The 21156-nt window shown below is 37.3% G+C and overlaps 1 protein-coding gene across 1 annotated transcript in view; it reads left to right on the forward strand.

Annotated features, from left to right (window-relative positions):
• The window catches only part of tmtc2b (transmembrane O-mannosyltransferase targeting cadherins 2b), a 101760-nt gene that overhangs the window by 34331 nt on the left and 46273 nt on the right, over nt 1-21156 (forward strand). Inside the window, exon 2 of the mRNA XM_052582628.1 lies at nt 13581-14157. Coding sequence (XP_052438588.1) covers nt 13581-14157 — 577 coding nt within the window. The remainder of the gene's footprint in view (nt 1-13580; nt 14158-21156) is intronic.

A 21156-nucleotide genomic window follows, 5' to 3' on the forward strand; every position in this document is an offset into this window, starting at 1 on the left:
TTAGCAAAAGTTTTTTAGAGAAATAAAAACAGGCCGACGAGTCGATGCACATATTTTGCGTCGACGTATTTTTTGCATCGACGTCATCGATGACCTCGACGTGTTGTCCCAGCCCTAGTTTAAAATAAATCCTTTTGTGAGATGATGTGGCCTCTTAAACAGAAGAATTAAGGCACACAATATTTCATTGTATTCTAAGCAGTGATAATGATAATGTCGATTAGCATTTCATTATAGATATACTTTATTATGATGGAAATTATAATAAGAACTCTGATTCACATTATATTGCCATAAATACAGTTAACTTTACCTGTGTGTTGTACTTAATGAAGAAAAAAAACACAAGTGTAAAATTAACAAAGTTTGGTAACATAAAGAACAAGAACTATTTAAATCAATGATTCACTTTTCTAAAATTATCCACTATACTGTGTTCAACTATTAATTTTCTTTGTGCAAACAGAGAGATGCATTGCTTTTGAACAATTATTTAAAATGGCTTAGTAGTCATTTAAAAACTGCTTAACGTTTAGTTGTTCATGTAATTTGTCGCAAAGTCTGATCCGGTTGCATTTTTCAAGATTGCTGTCTCAAATCGAATGAATGCCATTCACTATTCTCTTTAGATACTAAGTATTCAAATTAATTTTTGCCTTAATGTTGTGGGAATTTGGAAAGAAATTAGGTTTGTACCGAGACTGCTCCATAAGTTCGATGGACAAAATGGCTAAAACAATTTTATTGGCAAATTTGGACTGTCAGTCATTTATATGTATGTACAATATGATTGGCTATTTGTAGAGGTATAAACCTACACTGGTCTCACGGTTAGGTTACCATTATCATGTAATCGACCGATTCAATTCAATATCACGATGCATCACAATGCATTGACGATGCACTTTTAGATCAGACCTGTAGCCATTTTTGAAGTGTTATATGGAATGAAGGGAGCCAGACCTCCTTCAGATGTTGGTTGTTATAATCACATCTGCTGTTCTGCAACATAATATACACCACGTAGTTTCATGTTCATGTGTTCATTCCATGGCTTGGATTTCGATCATAAATTCTCATACATGTGAAAGTCCTTTCCTGGTTAAAACAAAGAACTGTTTAAAGTATCACCCACATGTTGGCAAATCCCGTCTCTTGTCTTGCATCGTTGGGATCTGTAGTAATCTCTTGTGATCCTAGGCACTTTTTTTTACCATCTGTAAAATTCATAAGTTACATTTTTATAAATTTCATGCAAACTCAATAACAACTGAATTGAATTAATGCATAGTCTTGTAAACATGTCGTTTTTATTAGAGCAAATGTTTTATTACTTGTTTGCTGGCCAGCATTGGCGGAAATATTAACAGATATATTGAAAGATTTCTGGAATTTTGAAAGTAATCCATTTGCAGGTTGATTTCCCTCAAAAGTATAAATAGATGGTTGTGATGATTTGTTTGGATGACTCATCCAATGGCTTGAGTTTAAGGCATGGCTAACTGTTTGAATGAAAAATGGTGGACAGGTGTATTTTAGTGGGATTAATTGCTTATTTCCTCTTGTGATTCCATTTTGTCGCTTTAATTTGGATTGACGAAAGTCTGTGAGTGTAAACAGTCACTGATTGGGATGTTTATGAAAGACCTCTTGAATTAACTTTATCAAAAAAAGCTCAAGTTTAAACAACATGGTGAACTTCATTTTCTCAGACTCAAGGCTGTTGCTAATCAGGAAATTGATTTTGATTGAAGACTTCAAAGACGCACATTTGGGACAATGGGAAATGGCCTCCTCCTGACAAATGTTTGTGCTGCTTTCCAGAGGAAATGAAAACACCTCTGGAATGCAATTTCAGCTTTAGGTTCATATACGTATGTCCTGTCATCTGGAGGAATGTGGCAAGTGATTTGTCAAGAAGGCTTCGTCTGAAGTGCTGACTTCCCCAATACCCAAGTTTTATTTCAAACAAATGGATTCTGTCATCATCATTTTAGCAAAGTCAATCACGCACATTTTAGCCGTAACTGTGGCATGTTTTTAGCTCCTTGTGGGTCAGTAATGTATTGTGTATTAGGACTTTTTCCACATTAATGGCAGGAAAATGCAATTATAATGACAAGTGCGTGGTGTGCCACTGGCCTCATTCAAGGTATGGTTATTTGCTATGGCCTGACTGCTTGGGTTTGATTCCATAAGACGGTAGAGATTTGGCGCTGCATGGTATTGATTGATGGATTCTGTGCTGAGTATTCCTCGGTTTCTTCATCTCAGGGAGTGAGGAGGAGAAAAAGGGCTAGGGCTAAAAAATTTTAGCTTTTTTTCTGATGGGTTTCTCCTTGGTGTGGTCAGTTGCAGTCGTGCACTGAAGATCTCTGGGGTTCTGATTCATTGAAACCATATGATGAACTAAATATTTTGAAAGGATCCCAAGCAGCGAAATCTGCCAGATTCAAGCTTGAGTTTCCAATTACCAATGATTTAGACTTCCAATTACCAATGATTAATGATTTAGAATTAATTAGTTTTGGGTGGTAATTGGAAACTCAAGCTTGAATCTTAGTGATGATCAGAGAACTGATGTGGTCCCACAATGATTGAAAAGTCAATTGCGAAATCAGAAGGCTGTAAAAAAGGATTGCTTACCAGGATGGTGGTGTGGTTTCTGTGATTCTGTGACTATAAAGTCTAAAATGCGTAAATGAGCTCCTATACAAAAATGCAAATTGACACCATGTGGACAAAGCATTTAAAAACAGTTAAGTGGCTGGTTGGGTTCCTTTTAAGAATGTTTACAGGATTACCAGGCACTTTCGTCTCACGCAATAGCACCGGTAAATATATTTTGGTAACTTTTGAATTAATGTCACGCCTTAATGGGAAAGATTTTGTTGTATTGCAAACCTTTTTCCCCTGTCATTTTCCTTCTAGCCACTAATTTAAGAAAATCCTTAGTTTGTTTAAAAAGTCAAAGGCCATTCCACACTGAATTAAGTGATTTGGATTGTTTTCCGGAAGCTTTTTTTCTGCCCTTTTTATTTTTTTAAATTAACTCTTGTGACTGGTTTTGTGGCCCAGGGTCGGTCTCTCTCTCTCTCTCTCTCTCTCTCTCTCTCTCTCTCTCTCTCTCTCTCTCTCTCTCTCTCACACTCACACACACACACACACACACACACACACACACACATATATTTATACTGTATATATAATGAAAAACTAATTTAAAGTTGATATACACATGCACACACAAACAGGATAATATCTGGGCCAGATACAATGATTTGAAAATCTGGAATCTGAGGGTGCAAAAAAATCTATATATTGACAAAATCGCCTTTTAAAGCTGTTCAAATGAAATAACCAATGCATATTGATAATCAAAAATGTACTTTTGATATATTTACGGTAGGAAATTTACAGAATGTCTTCATGTAACATAATCTTAACTTAATATCCTAATGATTTGCGGTATAAAAGATAAAAAAAAAAAAATTCGACCCATACAATGTATTTTTGGCTATTGGCTTTATATATGAAAGTAAATGAAAATTACTATTAAAGTGAGACCAATTTTGATTATAGATAATTATATTATTCTAAAATAAAATAAAAATATTCATAAAAATAGCTCAGTGTAGTTAAAAATAGAGAATATTACCTACTATTTATTTGTAGTGTTTATATTCTTATTAAAGTATCGCTTTGTTAGCTTGGCAACATGCTATCATCAAATCCTCTGAAATTAATCAACGTTTTTTGCTGCAGCCTGTGAGAGCATTTCTGATCCCTCACTAATGTGGTTCCATGACTGTTAAGATGATGCAGTATGTAGGTAGTGATGCAGCTCTCTTAAGTTTTGGAATATAGCTGTTGTGTCTTATGTTTTGTACAGAATGCATTATTGGACATACTAAAAGGATGATGTGTTCCACAGCAGGAAGTGGGGCGGGGTCAAAGCCAAGGTCTCATCATGTATGTGCTGTCGGGGGTCATCTGTGATTTCACTCGCAGGACACACACATGGGACAGTCAACATATGTACCTTCAATTATGAGCAAGCCTCCTAATGTGCAGCTAATAATGTGTGCGCTTGATCGAGAGGCGTCTGTGATAACAGTGTGGTTGCATCTAATGAGATCACACTGTGCACCACCATGAACCATCCTCTGTGATTGTCTATAATTAATGTGGAACATGTGGAATCACACATGGAAGTCTGCTTTGTGCTCCAGTGAGCTCGGTAACAAAGGGAATCTTTGTGGAATAGAGAGAGTTTTGGAAGGATTTTGCATTGTAATTATGAAGATTATCCGTGACAAAATAATAGAAGAGGATGAAGGATTTTAACCAAAGAATGAAGAGAACAAAAAACATCTTTTCTGCTTTTTAACGACACTGAAAAAATCAAAACAAAAACATTGCAATATCTTCTTTGAACATTTTTTCACTAAGAAATCGCTTGTAAATTTCATAAATAATTACAGAGAAACAAGACAAGTAACGTGTTGAATTAAACATGGCATTTTGAAGTGGTAAAACCCGCAAAAGCCTTTTCTTGTAAAACATACTCCATTAATCTTTGTTTTATTTACAACTTTTTATTGGCCCATTATTTTATTTTGCACTGGGAAAATACAAACATCACTGAGATTACAGTAATTCAGTTAAGGAAAACATTTAGCAATTAAATCAAGCTTTCAACAAAAGATAATTAGTTTAATTTGGTTTTTAAATTTTATAAAATTATATAAATGTTGCATATCATTTAGCATACTACACTTTTTACCATTGCATTTTTGTCCCATTTTAGTTTAACATTAACTATGGCACTATTTTCTGGCATATAGTTTAGAATTAATTAATTAATTTTCTTTTTCCATTTTTAACACAAATGGATTAGGTAAACTTTATTTAGCAGTTTTAATTCAGTTGCATGCTTTGAAATAAACTCAAAAACCTTATTGCACCAAACTGAACCATCAATAAAACCATATTTTAAGTGTATTCAATTATTTATTGGAAACTTTCTTTCATTCACGGACTACCAATTTTCCAAAAATTAGTAAAATACCATTCATTCTTGAGGGGGAAAAATAAAGTATAAATCATGCACGGCACAGATCACCCTGGAGGGCTTTCTGCCTCCTCTTGATTGATTTTCTATCGCGGCCTCTAGTTGATAGATTACCTGGTGTCTTCTGAAAGGCCGAAGTAATCAGTATCCCTTCTCCAACACATCAGACTTCTGATGAACGAAGTTTTTGGGGTCAAGACAGTGGAGGAGACCTGGAATAACCATATGCATCAGGAAAAAAAACTTTATTATGGTCTGAAGGCAGTGGGAGCTGTGTGTGGGTGGCAAAGTGTTTTTGTCTGCCAATATTTTACTGAAGATGCTCAGATTTGGTTGGTTGAGCCACTGGCGTTCATGGTCCATAACTGTAGTGAGTCTCGGCTAAACCAATAGGATACCATGGCCTGGCACGGCCCGTTTGTTATTATGCTTCATAAAAGAACTGCATCGCATGCAAGGAGGCAGTCCAGCCCGCAACTTCAGAACATCCGCCACGTGTCCATAGACCAAGAATCTGTGCGCTTCAGTGGCGGAAGCAAAGCCAAGACAAGACGCAAAAGACACTCAGCTGAATTCATTTCATTTTATTCCATTCCCAAAGTATTTCTGATGATTTTTGTCTACAATGCAGATGTTCTTTTTGAAAATTTCTAACATTTGCCAGACTATTGCACATAACTCACCGGAAAGCCAACACACCCCGCTGACAAGGCAACAACTGAGAATGTCGCTGGTGCACTGGTCCAAAAATGAGGGAAAAAAGAGAATTCTTAGGAAGAAAAGGGGGGGGGGGGCTGCTCAGTGGGCGCAGTGTATTCACTTCCATCTGAAGAGATTTTTGTGTGGATCTCCTCGGGTGACCACATGTTCCCCTCTGCATTCCATCAGCTGGTTCTCATCCATCCGGTGTCATTCTCCTCATTTTCCTACCCACGTGCTCCTGTGGGTCAACAAGAGCCACTCGAATGATAAACCATCCCAACAGGATGGGTCTTGCATGCAAACACAATGAGCAGGTCGCCCACTCTCTCCCTCTTTTTTCTCCATGGGAAGACAAAGAAGCTTCAGAAACACGCAAGAACAAAGTCCAGCTAATTTATTACACTCCGGCCAGAGGGACTCGAGCCGTGACAAACAGCCTCCTGTTGAGAGGCCTGTGTACTGTGGCCAGAGAGTGGGCTGAGTATTCAGACCTGGGTCAAACTCTAGATAAAACAAAGCCTCTTTATTTACCATAAGATTCACAGAGCATGACACATTTGGCAGATTAGGCTAATTGATATTGGATGGATGACATTTTGTATCCATTGTAGCAGCTAAGTAGCATTTGACAAAGCTTATCCTGAGGAATTTGTTAATCATTGTTGCCTAGTAACTAAAGTAGTAGTAGTTAACAGTAGTTTAACTGCTTTCCAAACCATGGCAGTGTAGCTTTATGAGTTTATGCAGCCTATTTATTAGTACAATTTGACGATAATAGATTATGCTATTACTAGTTATTACATAATGGCAATTTATTTATTGTTCTTGAAACTGAATGTGTTAAATGTGACAAAGCTGAGCTGTACTATTAAAATTGCTATTAAACAATAAAACACCCCTATAAAACTACCATTTAATCATCAAAAAAAAAAAAAGATTCATTTCCATAACCCTGTTTGTGTGAGATCCAATATGGAGGGCAGTCTGGGAACTTTTGGTTTTTAGGTTTAAAGGGATAGTTTACCAAAAAATTAAAGATTTTGTCATCATTTACTCGCTCTCACGTCGTTCCAAACCTGTATGAGTTTCTCTCTTATGTTGAACATAACAGAAGATATTTTGAAGAATGCTGGTAATCAAACAGTTGTTGTATCCTATTGACTTCCATACTATTTTTTCCTTATTGTGGCAGTCAGTGGGGAACAACAGTTTGGTTCTTCAAAATTCTTCATAATATTGTCTTTTGTGTTCAACATAATAAAGAATTTCATACACATTTGGAACAACATGAGGGTGAGTAAATGATGACAATTTTGATTTTTGAGTGAATTGTTTCAAGAACCCAGTTCCAGTTGCAACAAACCTTAAAAATTAAGATTTTTCGCTCAGTACTCCCTCGACATCAGTATACTGTAGGTCATGAACACTACACTCAGTTCAACAGTACATTTGTTTTAACAATCTATTTGATGGCTATTCAGAAAATCCCTGTTCAGCACATTTGTAACCTTAACGCAAGATGTATCATGTGTCAACATTGATTCCAAACAGGTGGTTTTGTTTGCAGTATGAAGCGCTGACTGAATGACGCACATGCCACTTTATGATCCACAGGAAATGAATCTAAGCTCCAAAGTTTTTACCTGATACAGTACAAAGCTTTCACACCTCTGTGAACTGTGTGCGTGTACTCTTAAAGTAATAACCCATTAAGCTGATTAAAAGTGACAGTAATTTTCACTGTGCAACACTGATATTAACAAATGTTTCTTGAGCAGAAAATCATCATGTTAGAATGATTTCTGAACGATCATGTGACTCTGAAGACTGGAGTAATGATGCTGAAAATTCAGTTTTACATCACAGGAATAAATTACATTTAAAAACCTTTTTTTCACTTGTAATAATATTTACAATATTTCTGTTTTTACTGTATTTTTGTACTGTATTTTATAAAAGATTTTAATAACTCAAACGTTTGAAACGCTTTTATTAGATAAATGTGTGTATATATGGATGGCATTTCTGAAGATCAAGATCTTGGACAAACTCTGGCAGAAATTCAGCTTTCTTTGGTCTGATTTGGTTCTTGTTAATAGTAGTGTAAACATAAGGAGACATTTAGTGGTTTGCCATGTGGGGCTGAAGTCTGGGAACAGCTTTTTCCTATTTAGTTTAATTGAACATTTTCAGATACCCATCATTTTGCCAAAATTCAAAGATGTTCCTTTTGACAGATTGTGTCTGTATGGAAATAAGACAGGGCAGGCGAGACGCTAGAATGTGCTGGTATATTTGTGCAGTGAGGAAGCTTGGCATACAGAATGACCTCAGATTTATGAGACTCTAAAATGCAAGTGTATGTCCCAGGCATGTCCTTTCTGTGGCTTTCATGCCGCCTTCTGATAATTGCTAACTCTAAAATGCTTTTTTCCTAGAGGCCAGACATTTGTTGTTCTTCTGGGAAGTCTGTTACTGTCTATGAAAGTGTTACAGGACAGATGTGTAGGGTGTAACTTATGCTTTCTCATCCCTTTTGGCCAAAGCTGCATGCTTTGTAAATAGTTTTCTGCCTTTTACAGTACAATGTTTAACAGACACACAGGAAGTGGAGAAAGGAGTGACAGTCACCATCTTTTCTCCTCTTCTTTCTTCTATTATCTGATTACTTGCCATGTAATGTTGTCCTCTTAGTAAAGCAAGAGGCCTAATAGTGAGTCGTTTAAAAGCTGTTTATAATGAAAAGTGGTGGTCGCTTTTTCACCATGCTAATTTTGTAGTCAATGTGCTGAGTGGACTTTTTTTTTTTGTCAACAAGTGCCTAAATGGAAATGGCGTTTTCATTGATTTGCCATTAGTGGACAATTGGTTCATTCATGCGGCTAAAAAAGTAAAAATGGATGCTGATGTGTATATTATTTTCTGGAAAAGATGCAAGTGCCATAAATTGAATCATGCTTCTTTTTTTCTTTTTTTTCTTAGGAATGGCAAAAACGAGAGTCCACCCCCATTCTCTTTTTACTTTGACATGGTTGCAAACTAGATAATGTGGCTATTGTGGCGTTTAGATCAACAATGTCCAGCCATGACCATGTTGATTTCATGGTGGCCCGAGATGGTGTGTTCCGTCTGCGGAGCCCCCGACCCTTTCAGTGTGTGTCTGCTTCACTGTTTGTTGAAGCCCACCGACTGAAAGCCTTTAGTCTCACTCTGTCTGACCATAATTCAATAATCCACCAGCTGACATTTTGACTAGCTTGCCAGACTCGCATTGAAATGCATTGACTTAGTTTGCCGTGCTATTGATTTTCTTTTGTTTAACAAGGAACAGTTCAAAGAGTCAAATCTATTAGTTAATGTCTTAAGAGATCTCTTTGTGCCTCGCTTATTATTTGACATTTATTTAGTGTAAATTGATGACAAAATGCATTTTGCGACTTTAAAATGTCAATAGTTTGTTTTTCTATCCAGCCATATGAATTCATTAGCCTTTTGAAACCTGTTTGCGCCTCGATAATTTGCCATGTATAAATTATTTATTTATGCAAATAGATTTTTTTATTTCCTATTTCGAGGAAGTTGTGATGCGGTAAGACTTTTGAAATGATTTGCAGCATGACCCGATGCTCTTCATCAGAGGAACTTCAGGAAGGATTCACTGCAGTATCAGATGTGGTAGCCTGTAGTGACATCTTGGTAATAAACCAACATGATTTCAGGTTCCCATTGATTTTACGTGTCGAGCACAAGCCACAAGAATGAGAAAATGCAAAAGAAGGAAATTGAATGCAAAAAGAACAAATGAATGCAAATGAATGAGAGAGTGAGTGAATGAATGCAAATGAATGAATGCAAATGAATGAATGAATGCAAAGGAATGAAAAAATGTAAAGGAATGAAAGAATGAATTGACTAATTTGGTGCAAAAACACAATGAGTGCAAAGGAATGAATGAATGAATGAATGAATGAAAAAGTGTGGAAAAATGGCAGGAAGAACTAATGACAAAGTATGCAAGAATGACCAGCAGACCAATTAAAAAAGTATGAATGATAAAATGAACTCAAAATAATTAACGAATAAATGAATTAATTAAAAAGTATGGAAAAAATGGCAGGAAGAACTAATGAAAATATAAAAATGACCTCCAGAATGAAATGACTGAAGTAAAAAAAAAAAGACTGAAAGAATGAAAGATTGAAGAAAAGAATGAAATAAAAGATTGAACAAAAGAATCTTGAAAAAGTGAATAAAAGAACGACTGATAGAAAGAGAGAGAGTATAAATAAAAGAATATATGAAAGAAAGACATTTTGTACTTTTTTTGTGAGCTGCTCAGCTTGGATTGTGTTTCCTCAACAGTTCAGTTCTTTATTCTGACAAATTAATTGATTTTCCTCTTTTATAGCCCATACAGCTTTTCTCCAGAAACTGCACAATAGAACAAGGCTCTTGTCCCTGAAAGCTCTTCTCGCATAAGCACCACATAAGGGGAAGGTATTCTGTTATTGACCTGCAGGCATTCTCATGGGAAGAAACCTTAGACAAAAGCCCAGGCAGGAGAGCAGAGTGGACAGACCGGATGGCCTCTCTGTATGCACTCTCAAAATATGACTGCGGCCCTTTCAGACACTGAAGCCGGGTGATGACACATACTTGGCAGACTGAAAAACACATCTCCTACTGCCTGTGCTCTCCCCCGCCCCCGCCTCTTTTCACTTGCTGGCACAAATAGAAAACAATTATGCATTGTCTCAAACTTTTCAGAAGAATATCTGGAACCATTTTTGCCGCTATTCAAGGGAGCTATGTTTGTTTCGTTAAAATGTATAGACCCTGAATGTACTTGTATTATAGGAACGGCTGCTGACGTTCATGCACTTTGGCGGAAAGAATTTCCACTAAGCTAATCATGCGTCGAGACTAAGTATCCATCTGATTCGTAAAGGAGGAAAGTCAATCCTTGGAATATGGTCACTCCATTGTTGGTCACTTTGTTGCTTTGTGATTCCAGAGACCAGACTCTTTGCATGGTTTGTTTTGCTTTTGGCTCGAATTTTAAGCCTTTGTTTTGGATGTAGCAAAGCTGTACTTGTCCGAAAACACTAAGGTCGCAGCCTGCTATCGACACCACAGCATTTAAGCTCCTCTCATGGCCGCAGAGCTGAATCTTGCTCGCAGTCTGAGGGAACTGGGCTCTAGATTACACAGGACTTATTTGGGATTTCACTTCTCATTAGAGCTGCGGTCAGCCAAAACGTAACAACGTGCCAGTCACGGCAGGGATAGAGCGATAAGCAAACATTCTTTGACAGATGTGGTCACAGTATCCCCAGCACGCTGATTGGACTCTAGATGAAGAAAAGTGGCCAGTTTCGGGATCGCGTGATACCACCGCTCCCCTGAGAGTTGTCAAGAGTAAGAACGCACTCTTGCATGTAAAAACTTTCAGTCCCTCTCTACTTTCTTTACAGGTGAGAAAGATCAGTCCGTGCAAGAGATTAGCTTTCACATTATTTGTCTCACTAACTCCAATTAGAATCATTCTAGGGAGTCCGACTTCCTCGGGGTGCTGTCAAGCCAAATCAGGCAGTGGCTCAAGAATTCACGCACTCTGAGAGCTTCCACTGTTACTGATATTCAGTTACGATCCACCACCAGAGCTCCAAGTGCTCGTTTCTTCACGTGAAAGCCGATCTCAGAAGCCCCTGCCTGCCAGGCCTGGCACAGGGTTTGTTGTCATGTCTGGGCTTCTGGGTGTCAAGTCTTCAGGCAATGATGTTTGTTTTCTCTGGCTCACCGAAATATCCAGTAAATTGGCACCTTCTTCCAAATGATGGTAATTGAACCACAATGGCTCTCGTATTATCCTTTTGTTTGGAAGGATGAAGATCTAATTTGACGAATGGCTTGGAGAAAATATACCAGGGATACCTGAGGGGGAAGAAATCGTGAAATTCTGCCAAGAAAGTGAGTGATTCGAAGTCAATGCAGGGAATTTAAATGTGTCTGATGACGGAGCGCTTTATCTCATGGAGAAATGTAGTTCTCAGAGCATCTGTTTTTCTTGTGGACTCTTACAAGGCAATGGCTGCAATTTCAACACGTCTTGTTGAAAATTTCCCCCAAGACAACCAAGAAGTTGAAGCGTATCCTGAACTAGTTCTTCTTGGCAGTTTAGTCTGTCGTAACATCTCCTCGCTTTTCCCAGTTCCATCTGTTCTCATGGGCGACTGGTAGACAGACGTTCGCTGCTGGCCACTGTGCAAGTAACAAATGATCAAAGACTTTGGCTCGCTCTACAGCCAGGGATCCATTGCTCTTTTTGCTTCATATCTTTCTCTTGTAAACATGTTTCCATTAAAACTTTTGTCTCCATTCTGTGTTAATTGCATGTTCTTGGCGCCATTGCTGTGACGGCTGATTATTCAGTTGCACTGATGGTGCGTTATCGCACTTGTCACGTATTTCCCATTGCATATTTTAATTACAGCTTATGTCATTGCTTGCACTCTCTAAGGAGACTAATTACGCTCGACAGTTCAGCAGCATCTTCTTGTGCTCAGGCATACATTCATGATCACAGGAGGTAGAGGGGGTTTGTTTCACAGCAAGATACCACTGCCTTGGGTTTGAATGACATGGATTTTGGCACGGATGACTGCATATGGAATAACGTAACTGCCTAGTTGCTTTGTTTACACGTGTTTGTGTTGTTTGATTGCCTTGAAGGCTTTCTCTCTGTCTTGTTGGGCGGCGCAACACAGGCAGACTGCGTGGGCACAGTGTGTGTCTGTGGCCCTCAGAGCATATCCCACCCTGCATCCTCCTGTTCCCTGAACAACTCTACGCTTTTATAAGACCTTCTTCAGACATATTTAGAGTCCCTAGCTTTTTCCCAGGGAGTAAACTGCACATTTATTCTTCCACTCACTCATTCTCTTCTACATTGGCCATCTTCATACATTTTTCATTCCCCTTAGCTGTTTGTCTCTCAGTTTCCTAGATGGTTTCTGGCACAGTTGGGTTGGTTTGATTGACGGGCATTTGGTACCACTTCGTGCTTGCTTACGGCTAAATGGAGGTCCCTGTCTTTCTGTTGAACTTTTATGCACATGTCCTCACTTTCTAAACGTTGAGGAAAGTCAGAATCAATGTTCCCTCCTTTTTCTTCTGAGGATCTATCTTATTGTGTCCCAGTCAAACCTCACAGGCTTAATTAAAAAAAAATATTCCTTTAAAAACAATGTTTTAATTATGATTTTATTAGTAGTAGTAGTACTATCATTAAATAAAGTAATATACTTCTGTCACAGTTTCTTCAAGTTAAACCAAACTTTTATTTTGATGGGTTGATGTGAAGACCTTTAAGTTCCTGTTTGTATATGATATGACAAGCAGTTCTAGAGATTATGTCCATGTGTTCATACATTCATATGTTGAGCAAAAGCTGAAAACCAGAGCATCACGTGCGCTTTAAAAGCGTGTAGAAAAACTATACTGCGTCTGTGCCATTCATTCACACGATTCATATTAAAATAGTATTTTTGTTGCTAAATATTCACAGACACTTGTCCATATTTCTCTTTGATTTAAGTGTACTGACCTACTTTTGATTTATTCATCCAAAATTTGGCGAATTCCATGACATTCTACGTTATACAGTAAATTCTTATGACTGGATTCCGTTTGCGTTTTCCGCATAGCGGAATTTGTAGAGCCCTACAGTATCCTAATTAATTAATAGTAAATTCATTGAATTTTAATCCACTTGAATCTTAATTCTTTCTTTTTCTCCACACAGCCGTGCTATCAAGACCAACCAGGACCTTTTCCCTGAAACGCCTTGGATCAACATCTTCTACGATGACTTCTGGGGGACACTTCTCACCCACAGCGGTAGCCACAAGTCCTACCGCCCACTCTGCACGCTCTCTTTTCGACTCAACTATGCCCTGGGTGGCTTAGATCCCTGGGGTTACCACCTGGTCAATGTGGTTCTACACTGCACGACGACCGCCCTGTTCACTAGCCTCTCAAGCCTGCTGCTGGGGTCTGGTTGCTGGAGCCTGCTGGCCGGGCTTCTCTTTGCCTCTCATCCCATCCACACTGAGGCTGTGGCGGGCATCGTGGGCCGGGCCGACGTGGGAGCCGCCCTCTTCTTTCTCCTGGCCATATGCTGCTACATACGCCACTGCTCCCTGAGGACGAGCGGTGCACATGGATGGAGCTGGATGTGGTTCTTAGGCACCTTGGCGTGTGCTTCCTGTAGCATGCTGTGGAAGGAACAAGGCGTGACGGTGCTGGCCGTGGCTGGCATGTACGACGTGTTTGTCTTCAACAGGTTGAAGCTGCAGCAGGTTCCCGCACTCTTCCAGAAGGTAAACAGCCTTTATCCACCATTTGGAAAACCAGCTGTGTTTTTATACACGTGTATCTGATTTCCTAAACTCTTGCTGTGTTTGGAGGAGCCCAGCGATGTGTGGATGGATTGTGCATGTGTGTGCTGGTGGATAATTTGTAGTTCATATGTGGTGTTTGCTTTCCATCAGGATGAAATTTGGAAAACATTTTGGCATGTATGTTCAACTGAGTGAACCGTAACAAACTGAATTTTTTTGTTTTTTTCGTAACACACTTAAAATGTGTAAGAGCGGAGGGCAATCAAATGAAAATTGGTGTTTTTACATACATACATCTGGCTAGAGATATTTGTGTTTTTGCTTGGCAGCAGACGATGACCTGTAATTGCGAGAAAATGTTTCTGCACCACATCAAATTTCGGCAACCTTATTGCAACTATGTTCACCTCCTTGATTTGGAGTTTGCTGAAGGCCGGCTCTTTAAATTTAAATGACCCGTTCTGCTTTCTCAAACTACCGTTCATCCGAACCCGTCACGGGTGAAGTCAGTCCCCACTCCCCAGTAAACTCCTGTTTTTAATGAACCCTTCATAATTGGAAAATTTCCTAGTGAGGCCGGAAAAGGCCTGGCTAACATTTTGAAATTGTTTTATTAACAGCCAGAGTGCAATCGTAACAAATGCTCCTTTAATGATGTTTAATGATGTGGATGCATTGTGTTTACATGAGAACAGTAATTAGTGTGGCGATCACTCATAAACAGCAGCAATCAGTGAGTGCGTGAAACGAGGTATGGTGGAGAAAGTAAGGACAGGGAAATCAATGATATTAGAAGGATTGCAGACAGTGATGCCTTGCTCCTTAGTTTGCAGATCTCTGCTCTTCAAGCAACCGACCATCAGGTCGACTTTTGCTCAACCCTGGCTTGTCAAGAGGATTTACCATCAACCATCAAAACACACCGACATTCTTAAACATCAACCAGTCAGCACAAGTGAAATTGATGTGTGCACAGATGGGACTACAGACCCATTGAACTCTCATGTCGAAGTATAACTTTTTTTCTTTTTTTTTTTATAATTTTTGCATTCATGTTCATCAGAGATAATAAACTATAATAAAAAAAAAAAAAAAAAAACGTTTTTAATGTAACCGTTTATATGAAAAAATATATATTGGTCACTATTGACTATTTAATTTCCCATGCCAGATTCTTCAATTTTGTGTATTTATATTACCATTTCCATCATCTAGCACTCATTTAAAAGGATAAAATGAAAATGTTTTCATGTTTACTCACCCTCGTGTTGTTTCAAACCTGTATGAAAGAATTTTGGTAAGTATACAGTTGCTGGTAGCCATTGACTTCCATTGTATTTTCTTCCCCTCTACAGAAGTCAATGGCTACCAGCAACTGTTTGGTTAACAACATTCTTCAAAATATATTTTAGTGTTCAGCAGAAAAAAGAAACTCCTACAGGTTTGTAATAGCTTAAGGTTTGTATTCTCTAAGTATTTACCAGTTTTTCCCTTGTTTATAGGTCTTTATTGCTTTGTTTGCTTAATAAAATAAAATAAAAAACGCTTAAGATTGAGTATATGATGACAGAATTAAAATTTTTGGGTGAGCTATCCCTTTAAAGTTAATCTTTGATAATTTAATAATACTGTTAAACAAACAAATATACAACAATCATAAATTTTTCAGTCCGTAACTTAAAATTGTTTGATGCATACATTGTTTTCTTATCCATTTGGACAGAATACTAGTACATCGTTTACAATACAAAATAATATTGGTTATTGGCCATAACATGAAAATAATTAGGCCTATTGCTTTTTGTATCCGCCAATTTCAGTTTTATCTTCTACCTTGCAGCTCCTATAGGGCAGATGTTTAGATTGAGATTACTTCAATTATTATTTGCAAAATGTATTTAAAATAAGTGGATGATGTGCATTTTATGTGTGTTAGAGAAAAAACGTGCTCATAATGAAAGAAATGCTCCTTTAAAAGGGCAAATTTTGGCCTTTAAATTTTATTTCTGACAATGTACATTTTCGTATGATTTGCGCTTATAAGTGTACAGTATTTTTGAACCAGCTTCACTTCTCGTCACAATGGCCTGTGACATGTCAGAGGGAGGCCAGTCTGTGATGCTGTCTGCCTCTGGCTTATTCATGATGGCACATCACTTCAGTCTGGGAAGTCTGGCCTGTAGGTGACAAAAGAGCATGATCTCTCATATCTGACAGCTCTCTGTGCTCTGATTGACTATCTCCCCATCAATCATCAGCTCTTCTATCAGCCCCAGCTGTCATTTAAACTATATTAAGCCGTACAGTAGAAATTCTTCGCTCCACAGAGTGCCAGAGAGCATTTGTTTGTCCGCGAGCCCATGTGCTTCACATATCCTTTCTGCATCATGGCCCGGCTGTGTTTTCACATTGCTGTCATCCAGTTCAGCAGTATTAGCACGTTGTCAGAGGCAAATAATTCCAGATCTTCCTCTTTGAGAAGAGACTGTGTCACTCTGATTTACGAAAGCTTAGCGTAGAGTCGAGTCGAAGGGGAAGCCGGAATTACGATCTAAACAAATAAGCATCAAGACGTCTACGATCCGCAAGCCCAAGGACAAATACCCCTCATCTGCCAGGGTGCCGTGTGGTGATAATTCCAGAGATGAAAGCTGGATGGGTTTTAGTGAGGAGGCAAACTGCTTCGTAAATCCAAGGGAATGAAGACTCATTCGCTATAATGAGACGATAAACTAAACGTTGGGGAATGAACTAAAAAGCACCAGTGTTTAGATGTTAGAGCGCATTCGTCAATGTGGCATAATAAACATGTCTATAATTCTCTTTGTCTGGTGCTGTACTTGGACCTGCTTAATGTATGAGGCATAGAGACATATTAATGGCCACTCCTCGTCCATCCATATTAAATGTGTAGGCTTGTATGAGAATAGCTATGTGATCGTAAATTGGCCGCTTATCTGATTGTGGTATGCGGTTTATGACATCATCCGATAGCTTTATATCAATGCTAAATCGTAATGTCTCCTGGAAGTAATTGCTCTGTGGGCAGCTGGTTTGGACTCAGGATGATCACTTATGGAGACAGATGATGCCTTCGATTCAATTATCTCAAGTTTAAGAGGGTCTGGCCGTTGTGAGGCTTCTAAACTGCATTAAAGTGATTTTTAGAATCACCCAAGTCTGTTTAGAATACTCAATTTATTTCCAATCTTCTCTTGGAAGCCACAGTTAATTTAATGTGTGTAAGTAGTTCTGGACAATACAGATAAGCTGATAATTATTTTTACGGTTTGGGTGATAACTTGATTTTTTTTTTTTTTTTTTTTACTATTAAAATTGCAAAGAATGTAACATGCAAAGAATGTAACAATTAGGGTTGCAAAAAGGTGGCAAATTTCCAGTAAATTTGGAAACATTTCAGAATTTTACATTTACATTTAAATTTTACAGGATTTTTTTTTTTTTTTTTAATATATATATATATATATATATATATATATATATATATATATATATATTTATATTTATATTTATATTTATTCCTGGGATTTTTGGAAAGTTCCCAGAAATTTTACATCCCTTTGCAACCCTAGTAACAGTGTATTAAACATTAAATTTTGAGGTAGAAAAAATGAAATAATATTTTCTTGTAATATGTACTGTAATAGTGCTTTGGTTTCTAAACAAATTAAAGTTGAAAAACTAAATTCAACTGTTTGTGAATTTAGGTACCACAACATTGCATTTTAAAAAAATGTACATGTGTTTTTAGATAACAACAATGTAATTTGTATGTAAAAAATACTATAAATGAACATTTACAATTAAATATTCGACATCATCCAGTAACAACAAATATAGATAAATGAGGATATATTAGTATGCAATATGGTGCTGATATATCATGCATATGCATCCCTCAATAATGCTAATTTCCAGCTTTGAAATTCACCTGACTCTTGTGAAATAATTTTGAGAGATGTATTACCTAAGCTGGGATCAGCTATAATGGCACGGCTATTTTTCTTCTGCCATTTCAAAAATTGGGAGAAAAATAGGCATCCAACCTTAACTTCTAGTAGCATTTTTTATTCTCTTAAATTTTAACCAAGTGTCACAAAGTCTTTTTCCATATAATGATAATCATTCACATACTAACGCTCTTGCCTGGATCGAAGTGTAATGGTCTGGCTACACATTCCTCACACCTCTGCTGTCTCACTGTCGTAATAATAGCCAGACAGGCTTATCTGCTGTGAATGCATAATGAGCTCTTTCCATTAGAGCCGTGATTCCATTACCCCTGCAAATATTGTATTCTTTTTTTGAGGTTGTATTAAGGCATTGTTGAGAAAAATCACACTTGCATTTAAGGAAATCTTAGAGGAAATCAAAGCATGTCTCGGGTAGCATTTTACTTATGAACTACTGGCATGTTGGAAGTAATTTAAAGCTCTGTTTTAAAACCTAATGAGCTGATATTGACTGTTTGCATCCTAACTATCGCCTCCTAAATTACCAATTTGAACAATGTTTGAATAGGCAGCATGTCTTTGTGGCACACAAATAGAGCTCCATGTGGGATATTTGACTCAAATCATTTGATTCCAAAAGAGTTTGACAGTATAATGTTGCTAAGCCAACAGTAGGATAAGTAAATATTGTAAATATGCTACAGTAGTCTGCCTTAGAATTTGTCTAAATCAAATCATCTTAAGAGGCAGCATATAATTAAGATGCATGCCTATGTGTAAAATGTAGCCTAGGTAGTAAGCTTGTTTGGTTTTAAAGCTGAGCGTAAGTGTGCACGTGCACAAACTGGAGAAAGAGAGAGAATGAGTTAAGTGCATAAGCACATGTTGAGTTAACAGAGAGTTGCGATCTAAGATCCTTTGGCAGAATCTCACTCCAAAGCTCTTGGGGGATTTTTATTGAGAGTCCTGCTAGAGCTCTAGGATGCTTTTGGTCATTGCTCACCCTTTTAAAAAAGCCTCCATGCTCACGGCCAATCTAAGTATGGTTGCTGAGATATTTTACATTGAATACTCAAAGATTGACGTGGATTTTCAAACTTTGTCTGTAACCTTTTATTTTAAAATGAATTTTTAGAGCAGGTCCAATCTGCGTTACAATGAATGTATGTTTTTCATGTTTAACACTCACATATAACATTGTTGGCACCGGCAGCAATTGCATTTATGGTGTAATCAGTTTATCTTTATGTGGAAAATGCAGTTTTATTAGCTCATTTTCTGGAACAAGTTAATAGGCTCATTTTCAGTAACAGATACTGAAGTTAGATACAATTAGCGCACTACGTTTGGCAAACACACCTTTCAGAATGAGCTCACAATGTTTATTCATCTGCATTAAGCTGTAAAATGTCTTTCCTGAGGACTTGGCAATTTTGCCATTTTTCCACAGTACAAACGGCATTGTTGGTAAGCTAATAAAGTAAATGTGAGAGGAGCATTGTGACAAAATTTCGCATGGCTTTGTGCAATACAAAGGAAAAGAGTTTATCTTTTTTTTATTTGTTATAATTCAATGAATTGTTGAATTAGTATGCAAAACGTGTTAGGGGTCAAATCATCCAGTCATAGAGAAATATGAAAAACAACTATCTCATAGTGCAGTTGTAAAACATCGATAACAAGTATACAGTCTAGTATATACTGTAAATAATATATATAGTATGTGAAATAGTGGTTATAAAAGTTATAATTATGAAATAAAAGTTGAAATGAGACAATGTCATTGTGATTTAAAAAGTCGCAATTGAGATACATAGTCATATATTTGAGATTTAAAGTTGAAACTGAGATACTAAATCAAAAGTATGAGATTTAAAGGTGAAATCGAGAAACTAAATATTAAAATTTAGAATTTTTTTCTCATAATCATGACCAAGTCAATTATGAGATTAAAGCATTAACACTGAGATCGTTGACGTCATAATTTTGATGTTTTAATGCTCTTAATTACGATTGTCATAATTATGAGATTTAAATTTAAAAATGAGATTCTAAACAATAATTGAGATCAAAATGTAAAAACTATTCTAAAAAGTAATTTTTTACATTCTTGATTATTACGTGAAAATTTTATTTATCTCATAATTTCAATTTATGTCAGAATCTTGGCTTTGGATCTCATAATTATGACTTGGTATGCAGTTTTTTTTTTTTTTATCTCATAGTTATGATGTATGAAAGTAATTATAATTTTTTCACTATGTGGCATACATTTCATTTACATATATAAAAAAATACTTTTTTTATTAAAAAAAAAAAAAAAAAATCTAAAACCACTCATAAAATCAATGAAATGTCATCTGACTGCACCATCACCAAGTAAAGGCAATGATAATTATGCTTTAATAAGGCATGTTTTTACCATCTTTTTCCCGTAAGAGCATGGCAGTACTCGATAAGTCAAGTGGTTTACCGTGTGGGTGGTTCAGTTGGAAGGAAGCCCTGGTATGTCAATGAAGCATGTGTTAAGTTCAGCTCTGGGTGTTTGTGGCCGTGTTTAAAGGTGCTGTATGTGAGTTTTTGACATCACTAAAGCATAAAAATTCAGTAATATGTTTTACAGATATTTAAGTAAACATACTTGTTCATCTGGAAAACAATGCTGCAGTCAGTTACTCCCCTTTGAAAATGTGCGTTCCGGGCTGGACGTCAGTCTCTGTTTTGGTTTGTTTTGTGAAACCCACCCACTGCCAGTTTACCCAATTACTGGGGAAAAGGGGAAACTAGGGATGCATCGATCCGATACTCTGGATCGGTATTGGCTCCGATACTGGTATTTTCTGCGGATCGATTATCGGTCAGACGAGAGCGATCTAAATCTGATACTGCCCGTATACTATTGTGTTATCGTTGAGCCCCCAAAAAATGGTATCGTTGCATCCCTATGGAAAACACAGCGCAATTCATTTCATTTCATTCATCATCAAGTGTGCTCGTTCCTGTT

The sequence above is a fragment of the Carassius gibelio genome, chromosome B18, assembly GCF_023724105.1.
Source record: "Carassius gibelio isolate Cgi1373 ecotype wild population from Czech Republic chromosome B18, carGib1.2-hapl.c, whole genome shotgun sequence".
NCBI classification, from domain to species: Eukaryota; Metazoa; Chordata; class Actinopteri; order Cypriniformes; family Cyprinidae; genus Carassius; species Carassius gibelio.